The sequence below is a fragment of the Empidonax traillii genome, unplaced genomic scaffold, assembly GCF_003031625.1.
Source record: "Empidonax traillii isolate 1590-97213 ecotype Southwest subspecies unplaced genomic scaffold, ASM303162v1 scaffold163:size1593379, whole genome shotgun sequence".
NCBI classification, from domain to species: Eukaryota; Metazoa; Chordata; class Aves; order Passeriformes; family Tyrannidae; genus Empidonax; species Empidonax traillii.
Window position 1 is genome coordinate 908,756 of NW_020955356.1, and position 10,631 is coordinate 919,386.

Below are 10,631 nucleotides of genomic sequence, written 5' to 3' on the forward strand. Positions count from 1 at the left end.
CCGTTTAAAGTCATTGTCTTGGCAAGTGAAGCTTTAGTAGCTATTCAGAAGACTCACTACTGTGTGCATAATTAAAGTACATAAAGTTTTGGTTAGTGATTTGCTTATCAAGCATTATTGTGGTCTTTTCTGAATGATATTTAGACAGTTTGTGGACACTTTGAGAGTGTTCAGTGTTCCTGCATAAACAGCTGCAATAGTTAATTGCAGTGATTGTTTAAAAAACTTGCACCTGTTTCTTGTTTCAGATTCTAATTATTAGCTCTATTTATGGTTCTTGCTGGCAAAAATGGTCTAATCACAGGTTCTTTAAATAGCATTGCTTGTTTTAAAGTAGCTTCTGCTGTAGTTTTATGGTACTTCAACCTCTGTTTTGAGACTTTTGAGTAAGCTTTTGGGATGCCTAGAAGAAAGCAGCTTTCTGTTAGATAAGGTTTTTTAAGATTTGCTCAAATATTCTAAATTTAAAGTTTACTTATGTTGCTTAGAAGCGGGGGTGGGATATGGAAACAGTTTGACACGTTTTCGTATATGTATTTATGCCTGGATTCTTTCCAATCTTATATTTTTAGATTGATTCTTCCTGAGGTCTCTTTAACTCTGAGAATTTGAATGTAATGCTATCTACATGTATTAAACTGCTGCTTATCCTTTCTTACGCTGGCTGAGGAGCTTGTTGATGACTTGAGGAGGTGTCAGCTGCTCACACATATCCATTCTTCTCATTAACTTTATTCTGTATTTTCACTTAGTTCTTGTTGCTTAAGAACTCAGAAGAAACGTGTGGTATTGGTTTTTAGGGGTGTGATTTTTCTTCTATTAGGGTCGTGTTCATGAATATATTTGGTAAAATATGTCTTCAGCTGGCACGTAGAATATGACATATCTTGTAGTTCCTGCTGTCCATCATTGGTAATTGCACTGAGAGTATGTGTCTGCAGAAGAAGCTCTTGTACTATCCTGTAAACTCTCTCAAATACCTGTTGACCTTTCTCTTCATCTTACTGTTTTCTTATGTTTATCTCAAAATGTCACTTCCTGGAAGGAAGGCTTTGAGCTGATCATACAGTTAGCGCTAGAATTTTTCATCTCTATTGAGCCTCTGTGTATTTTCTTCTGATTGACTGGAGGAAAGAAGACTGTCATTCAGAGCTCCTTAATGACTCTAATTGGATTATATTGCAGGAAAAATCAACAGCTTTTGTATGTTTATGCAGTGGTGTCTGCAGTGTAGACAAATGGGAGTTCAAAACTTGTTATCCAATTTATGGCTGTTTCATGCAGTTTGAATCTAGATGATTCAAATGATTTGAATAGATGAAGTTGGTAGAGTGATGGAGTTTTATTACTACTGTTGTATGCAGCAACTGGGACTGAAAATTCAAAATAAAGGTAAAAGTGAAATCTTCCTGGCACTTGATCTTGATGGTGCAAAATTGTGAAGGTGCACAAAGCACATCACCAGTGACTCATTCCAGTGAGTCAGAGTCACTGTAACTACTCAAACTTCATTAATCTTTTCCACTCAGGGGAATTGAATTAGGGGACATGCAGGTTAACCATGTGGCTTACCAAAAGCACTTTTATTTGTCAATAAAGCACACTCATTTTAAAACATCTTCAAATTAGAGTAATGTGACTATACCTTGAACATATTTTTATTAAGGTCTGAGATAAATTGTTACTTTTTTTTTTTCCCCCTAAAAGTTCAAGTATTTCAGTGACGGTTGATGCTTTGCGAAAGAATTCCAGTATCTAGTAACAAAATGTTAGTAAATTTGGTCAGAAAATAAAGACTTCCACTTACCTCCAGAAACATAGTTTTGAATATGAGAAATGTACCTCTAAAATACATTATTCCCAACACTGAATTATTTTGATTCTTAACTGTTCAGTAACACTTCAGATTTCTCATTCTTTGCCAGCCCTCCCTTTGGCTCCTGTACAGCTGCTATCTCTTGGTGAGAACATGTCTCTTGGTGTGGGAAGGAAGTCTTGCTCTGGCGACCTCATTCTCTCTAACTGCATCTTACACGGAGCCCTCTGCTAGCCTTGGAAAAGCTTCCCAAGGTTTCAGACCTTTCGGGTGGTAGAAATTTTCATCCGTTTTTGTTATTGAAAATTGAGCACATTTACTGCCACACTGAAATGTGGGTAACTTTCGCAGGAATACAAGGAAGTTATTTCCCCATATAAGTAGGTCATAAATAGGAGTTATCCTAAATGGCATTCCTTGTGTTTTCTCTTTTTATAATACTGTTTTGCCGCTTTGAAGGTTGTTTCTTTGCTCCTTGGTTGAGGGAGAGAGGCACTGATACTGTTTGACAGTATTAATGAGCTCAGATTTGACAGTCAAATTTAGCGGCTCAGTCCTTTGCTTTTTTAATGTTTAGGAGAAATATGGATGTGACCGGAGTCATATTGAGAAAAGTGGCTTCCATTTAAAAGCCCTTCAGTCAGTGCATCTATTAAAATGTTGCTTTGTATTTCTAGTACTGAAATATTGAAGGTAATAATGCTGCTATAATTTATTTTAGATGTAAACCTAATAGCACTTCAGAAAAATGTAAGGGCTGATAAAGTACTCTTTGTGTAACTGTGCTTTTTTTACCTAATGCTTGTTTTAAATCCCTGCAACTTTTTTTGACTTATGTTAGTCATTGAGCAACTCTGTATTTTAAAGAAGATTGCAAAGGTTGTGCTATATTGAGAGATCGATGTGTATCTTTCTGATGCCTTGAAATAATTTAGAACTGGAATGAGCCATTTTTGTCTATTGTTATAATAATCTCTTGTTTAAACCAGGCTTTAAAACAGCACTCTTTGTTTTGAGTGTTAATCTTAAAACTTTATCTGATCATTAAAGATCACACTGTAAGATACTGCTTAAAACCAAGATGGTGTTGATTTTGTTGACAGTGAATTTCAAAATCATATTTTACTAAAAACTCTTATGCTCTTAAATGGCTTTGTAATTAATTCTGCTTTTAACCTTTGGGCTTGAAGGACTGTACTGATAGGAACAGTGTGTTCTGAAATTCAAGAGAAAACATGCTGCAGTGGAGGTTGGTAATAAAAGAAGTGGCTGTGATTTTTTGTCTTTTTTTTTTGGTAGTGGTTACTTCAGATCTTGGCAAGTTGTGTACGATCTATTTATTGTGCACAAGGTGAGGAAGAGCCCTTCTGATTTTTTTCAAAAAAAGAGGAATGTTTGCTAGATGTGCCTCTGCACACATCCTGTAGTTGAAGTTCAGGATATAGGACTTTTCCTTTCCAGATTCTTGAGTGGCCAAGCAAAGGTGCTGAGACGTAATCTAGAAAACTCCTACCATACATTTTTCCACAATAATGTTGCTGATGTGTGTGGTGTTCTTTTGGGGTTCGTGGCAAAAGTAACAGGATTGTGTGTTAATGTAATTCAGTAAACTTGTTTGAATCACTGGAATTACTGAAGTAAACCAGCTTGGGATGTGGCTTCTGTTTTGAAGCTGCAGTTTATAAGCAATATGTTTTTAGCAATGAGATGCTGACTAGCATTTGTGTCTCTAGAGAAGAAGAGGAACGTCTGAGAAACAAGATCCGAGCAGATCATGAAAAGGCTCTGGAAGAGGCTAAGGAGAAATTGAAGAAATCACGTGATGAGATTCAAGCTGAGATTCAGACAGAAAAGAACAAAGTAGTGCAAGAACTGAAAAAGAAAGACAGCAAGCCACTGCCCCCCGTTCCTTTACCAAATCTGATAGGGATAAACAGTGGAGAACCAGCAGACCCGGATATCCGAGAGAAGAGGAACAAAGTTAAAGAGGTAAAGATGATGTGGTCCTGTGTGTTCTTGTATCTGGTAGCAGTTATTTGTATGGCATTTTGTTGCTATGATTTATACTAAAAACAGATCTACAAATCTTCTAATAGACAGTAAGATAAAAGTGCACAAGTATTAATGAGCATCAGCATTATTGCATTTCTTTTCCATGTGTTGGGGTGTTAATATTTCACTGGATAACAATGTAAAAATTATTTTAAGGATTTCTTCAGCTTAGTGGTATGAGTTCAAAGTGAGTTTGTCATTAACTCATGGAACAGTAACAAAAGCATCTTTAAAATAGAGTGTGACTTTGTCAGTTTCCTTTTAAAGAACGGGTTATATTACTGTATCACAGGATATTTTTAAAAGTTTAAAGAGTAGATTGGAAAGATAATTTTTTAGACACATGTAAATTTTATTTTGAAAAGCATATGACTATTTGTACTAATTTTCAAGTATTAGCAGCAGGTCTTTTTTTTCCTTATGAGCTAATTTAGGTAGATTGAATGTTTTACAGGTAAATGAGGGTAAAGTAAGATGTTTGCTTAGGCTTTTGGTTCTGTGGGAGCTTATGCTATGGAAATTGCTGTTTCTGGTCTTACCCTCTCCACTCCTGGTTGGCCATGAGATTCATTGCCCTCTTTTGCTCTGGCAATGCCAATTTGCTATTACTATTGCCAGGCATTTTTCTGAGCCTGTACTTCTAACTAATATGGCAGAAATCTCATACAGCCTTATTTTTCTTTTTCTTCCCCGCAATCTGATTAGTTTTATGCCTAAAAATCGGGTTAGCAAGCAGGAATGGTTCAGCCAGAGGTAGACAAGCACAGGCTCTGTTATTAAAGAACATCCAGGACCACAGCACTTAGTATTTACATCAGCTAAATCTTCTTTTAAATTCTAATCTGAGTTTAGTTAGCTCGTAAAACCAAACAGAGACCTGTCCTTGTCACAGGAAGGAGTTGTAGTTGAAGTGTGTGCTATGCTGCGGGTAGATCACCCAACCTGGAATTTTAATTTGAATATTAATGATAACTAGATGGAATCCACTCTTATCAAGTAATGAACAACTGCTTATGATACACGAGAGATACAGCGTGGGACCGTATCACTATTGGTAGGAGTTACTATGTTTGGAGCTGTATCACAGTTTGAATCTCTGAAGTAGCAAATCCTTCCCTGCATGATGTGCCTCTTAGTGGTTACTGCAGAAGTACTTCTGACTAAGTTGTGTGTGGAATTTTGGACCTCCTTGACCCTGCTTGGTTAGGGCTGTTTCCCAAAGGACAGCACTTCACTGTGGATGTGAAAAGGCTCTACTGCTTTTCAAGCCTATGTCTTTAAACATTTTCAGTGAGAATATACAGGGTATTTTGCTTTTCAAAATGTCTTTGTAGGGTGAAGATGAACAGTGAATGGTATGGTCATGTAGCTGTCAACACTTCTTAATTTTTACTGCAGATTACTGTAGTTAAATACCTTTGCCACTGATGGATTTAATGGACAGATTAAAATTGAGTTGACCAAGAACTGCAAAATTACTGCACACAGCTAACAATGAAGAACTAGCTGGAAGAAATTATCAACCAAAGTTCCTATAGATCAAGCCTGGAATTGGAGGGAGGGTTGAAAATCAGTATTTACATTTCAGAGGTTGTTTGGTCAGAATGTAGACTGAGAGGAGATAATGAGCTATAGGTTAGTACAGAATGGCAATTTTCTTGGTGTCATGAATAAGTAGTAAAATTTGGACAATTCTTGCAGATCAAAACCTGAAAGTATATCTATTTGTAAGGAATTCAGGGTGGTTTGTGAGTGAGGATCACTAGGTTATAGTTCTGGTGATCCTTAGCTGCAGTTGCCACACACCTCATGCTGTAAAAGGCTTACTCCTTTTTTTGGTGATCAGCCTACGTGTGAGTCACACTCACAATCTGTTTTTCTATTGCATAACGTGTTGATGACTACTGTTGTGGTTTCTGAGGTGTAGCTTTTCATAGCCAGACAAAAGGTTTTTGTGGGACTATGTATTGGGTGGGTAAGTCTTTCAGGTAGGATAATAATGCCTTTGCATTATGCAGTCTTCAGTTGTGTGACCGCTTTGCTTGAACTGTCCAGGATCACATTAGCATGACTGAAATTTGTCTTTGTTGTGTGAATTGCCTTCATTGAGTCAGTTCTTGTTAGTACTGTAGCTGCCAGGTGATCTTCAGGGTTTTTAATTTTTTTTCATGCAGGGAGCAGATTATCAGTTCTATAGCTAGATATGTGAAGGCATAAAATACAGGGGCGAAAGGTCTTCTAGAGAGAGCAGACAAATGATAATGCTGAGGAACACGTTTGTAAAGTATAATTTTTTTTGGCCTTTGGGTCCTCTTCTGGATTTTGGATCTTCTATGAATAAGAATATAATGTGGCTGAGCTAAAACATGTATTGACAGTGTCAGATGGATACTGTTTTGCCTGAAACCTGTTTTTGACAGCATCAGACGTCTCAGAGAAGGCTGCCGTGATTCCAGAGATGCGAAGTGCGTTTTGAAATGTGTTCATCACTGAGTTCGTCTCTCACTGTTTATGTAACCAGTAGAGTCTAATACAGATAATCTTGGTAGATGAGATGGAGACTTAGCAAAAAAAAGAACAAGTTTCAGGAGACAATCTCTCTTAACCTAGGTCTCCAACTAGCACATATAGCATTTGTGACATGCAAGACATTATGGTTGCCTGGATCAGGGCCTAAAAAATAGCACAGGGAAGCTCGTAGCTCTTTGAAGGCTGCGCATCTGGCTTCAGAATTCCAGGGTGTCCCAGGAGGGCGTTTGACCTATGTCTTGCTTTACTTTAAAGTGTCCTGATGCATGTTTAAGGAACTTCACTCAGAGAACAGCTATAGACTGTTTAAATGCATGAAATTATTGATGTTATTCAGCCTGTTTCACCTCTTATCAAATAGTGAAAAACTGTGTAGAATTAGGCTGAGTGATGGAGACAATATGTAGCACACACCACACACGGGTCTTTACAGTTGTGAGAAAGGCTGGAAAATTTTCAAATGAGGGTTTAGTTTCTATTATTTTTACAGAAAATTTATTACCAGTTTTTCTTTCCGAATAGCACCTTAGTTTTTTTTAAACAGATCTCTGTATAAAAAGTGGTATGTCAGTGCTTAAATATTTTAAAAAGGCTTATTTTGATTTCAAAAAAATACACATAAAAGAAAAAATTTGTGTAATGCTCTTAAGAGAGCTTTGTAAAACATTTGAAAGCTTTATGTAATAGCAATGCTTGCTGAGCGCAGAGTGGGAGCCTTCGAAAGGTTGTGAAATAAACTCGGAGCAGAATCTGCATCTTCTTGGGTTTGTTTTTCTGTGTCGTTGGTTCTGATAATTATATGTAGTGTTACATTCTATTCTCAAGTATAACTAATTTACAGAATTGCAGAATTTGTCTATTTTCATCTAACAAGCTATTCAGTTATTCCAATAAGCAGTATTTATGAGTTGGCTGATTGTTTTAGATGTACAGTGACAACTTTGAGAAGTAAAGGTTTTCTACCTGCTTATCATACATGCTTTATAGTATATTATCTTGCTGTTTTGGCTTTTAAAAAATGCTATAGGGTTTAATTAACTGGTATTTTAAGAACAAACATATCTGAAAATTTTTTCAGATTCTTGCTGCTACACTTTAGCTTTCTATTAATATTTTAGTGAGTTTTTGTAGTATATAAAAGAAAAATGTTGGAAGTAGAAAATGTTCTTTAAGATGGTAAAAGTAACTTGTGTAATATTACAAAAAGATTTTAAGATGTGTCTTTTTATTGTGGGTAATGCAGAGAAATTAGGAACAAAAACTCATCTTTTGGAAGTCACTGGCTTCCTTTCCAAGTTAAATTAGATATAAATGGCTTGAACGCTTGGAATTTTTGGCACTTAATTTCCATTATTATGTCCTTTAAATGATGTTCAGAATATTAATTTTTTTCCCCTTCAGTTTAAATGTAATCATTACATAGTGCTCTATGGTCTATAATGAGTTTGTTTCCATTAGAAAGAAAATTTTACCCAGTCAAGTAAGGAAAATTTTGTAATTTTTTTCACCCTAGTCAGGGTTCAGGTTTACTTTCAGCATGTCCCAGTATTATCTTACTGCCAGCATTCATTCTGGGCTCTAGTAATGTGTTTCACCCAATGATGGTACTAATCCCATGCAGATGATCCTTTCTCTCTACTCAGCACCTGTGAGGCCACACCACAACTGGAGCTGCGTGTCCAGTTTTGGGCTCCTCAGAATGAGAGAGACATGAACATACTGGAGAGGGTAGAGGACCACAAAGATGCTTAAGGGACTGGAGCTTCTCATCTGAGCAAAGGGGGAGACAGCTGGGGCTGTTTGTCTTGGATGAGGGGTGGAATTTTACCAGTGTATAAAATAGCTGAAGGGGAGGGTAAAAGGAGGATGAAGCCAGGCTCTTTTCACAGTGACAGGCACAAAGGTAGTGGGCACAAATTGAAACACAAGAGGCTCCATCTGAACATCATAAAAATTGTTTATTGTGAGGGTCACCCAAACACTGGAACTGGTTGCCATAGAGGTTGTGGAGTCTCCCTGCTTGGAAATACTTATGACTGGAAGTGGACCTGGGTAGCTTGTTTCAGATTACCCTGCTTGAGCAGGGAGGTTGGACCAGATACCTTCCAGGGGTCCCTTCCAGCCTCACCCGGTTTGTGCTAGGAAGGTGTTTGTTGACTAATCCTGTCAGCTGGAAGAAGGCTTCTCCAGAACATTACAAAAGTGCAAATAAAAAACTTAAGAGTGAAATAGTAATGTTTCAAAGAGACTGGAAAATCTCAGGTCTCTGGAGCTTTTGTTCTATTACTTTTTCTGTATTTGTTGAGATGTGCAGTCATTTAATTAGTCAGTGCTACTTCTAAATACATGTTTTTAAGTTGAACTCAAAGGAGGTGTGGTGTTCACACAGATAAGCTAGTTATGAAGTGACTGAAGGTGCTGGCTGTAGAATACTTGCTTGTGCAGTTTAAAAGCTGTTATGTTTAATGAGATGGGACAGTGAGGTGATATCTTATTACTTTCTGATAAGCTGTTTTCAGCACAGCAAAATTTTGGTTATCCTGCTTGTCACGTCTTTCTGATAAAAAGAAAAAGCGGAGAAAGACACTTAAGCAAAAGTTGTTGTGAAATGGACATCCAGGGAGTATGGGTACCACAGTTAAGGATCATAGAATCATAGGATAGTTTGGGTAGGAAGAAACCTTTGAAGGTCATCTAGTCCAACTTGAAATTCACTTACTAAACCTGACACATGCAGAAGGAGTTGCTGTTAAGTTTGGATGCTTTGCACAGTTGAGGAACAAGGTCCTGTCTGGGAAACTGGGGATGTTCTGACTTCAGTGCTTTTGCTGGTGAACTTCCTTTGGCAGAAGTTTTCATTGATCCTCTTTTAAAATTGGAGTTATATTGCCTCTTAGAAGGGAAGGTAGAAAGTTAATTTATTTAATATTAGTGGAGGCAATTTTGGAGATACTTCTAGGAATGTGCCAAGAAGAAAAGTGATTAAAATGTATTTTCATCATGGTCTCTGGCTGATACTCAAGAGGCTGTTAAAAGTGTTGAGAAGTAACAGGCTGTTTTAAAAGCAGCAAAACTAGTAGTTTTCTATGGATTTTTGACCTAAATCTCCTTGTACCACCCTCTGCTCATTGTGCACATATTGCTGTGAATGTCCTCTTATCTTCCTGTTTGACTGCATGAATTGCAATGTGTTCCATACCTGCTTCAGAGATACCTGTGTGCTAAATGCTGCCCCTCTGAATTAATAAAGGGTTGATTTATAACTGCCTTTGTCTCAGCCAGGGTACTAATTTGTGTCTGTCTACCTTATCTAGCCACAGGTATTTTTCTTTTTTTTTTTTTCTTTCATTTTTTTTTTTTCCCCAACACTAAAAGTACAGTATCTGATTCCTCCAGCTCTTTAAAATCAAGTATGAAATTAGAGAATGGATTCAAAGGCTACTGCAAATGTGTGTGTCAAATGACAGATGTACAGAGAGCAAGATTGCATAAGCCTTATTCTTTAAGAAATAAAGTTAAAAATAGTAAGTGTCCTTTTACCTGAGTTCTGTTTAGTGTGCTTATTGAGAAAAGAGCTGTGTAGAAGAAAGAAATGTTTAATCATCTGGAGATCTTTTTATGCTGCATAACTCCTATTTTCATAGTTACTATTCATACAACTTCCAGTGCTCATCTCCTTTGTTATTTCTAATCGCAGTATTTCTGATCTTGCCAAATATATGCTGCCTTCTGTGACTGGAGAACCTTTTTTTGACATCTAAAACCAATTTATAACAATTTCATTACTGCTAACACTTTACACTTTGTTTTCTTGATCAAACTTACTTGGACTTCTAGTTGGTTGTGCACTGTTCCTGACTTAGAACCCAGTGAAACTGAAGGACAACACTATTATGATGCAGCTTTTTCAGTGTTTAACACTCGCTGCAGTGTGTTTGTATAAAATATATACGCACACATTTTATATATGTATGTGTGCATATAAAAATGTCTTTGTATCTGTACATATGTATACACAAACACTGCTTACCAAGGGGTTTTGTGTGCACACTGTTTGGATTCTCTGTGCTCTGGATTCTCCAGTATAATCTGACATGATGAGAACAGGTAAGTTGGCTTTCAACTAGTTTCACTTCACTTCTTTAAAGCTTATCCTAATTTTACTTAATTAGTGAAATCTGTAAATTAAGGATAAAATATTTTTGATTGAGTTGGTAAATTAATTTTCCGTAGA

The 10,631-nt window shown here is 36.8% G+C and overlaps 1 protein-coding gene across 1 annotated transcript in view; it reads left to right on the plus strand.

Annotated features, from left to right (window-relative positions):
• The window catches only part of MAN1A2 (mannosidase alpha class 1A member 2), a 136,519-nt gene that overhangs the window by 24,117 nt on the left and 101,771 nt on the right, over positions 1 to 10,631 (plus strand). The window contains exon 2 of the mRNA XM_027885295.1: positions 3,550 to 3,805. Within this exon, the coding sequence (XP_027741096.1) occupies positions 3,550 to 3,805 (256 nt within the window). The remainder of the gene's footprint in view (positions 1 to 3,549; positions 3,806 to 10,631) is intronic.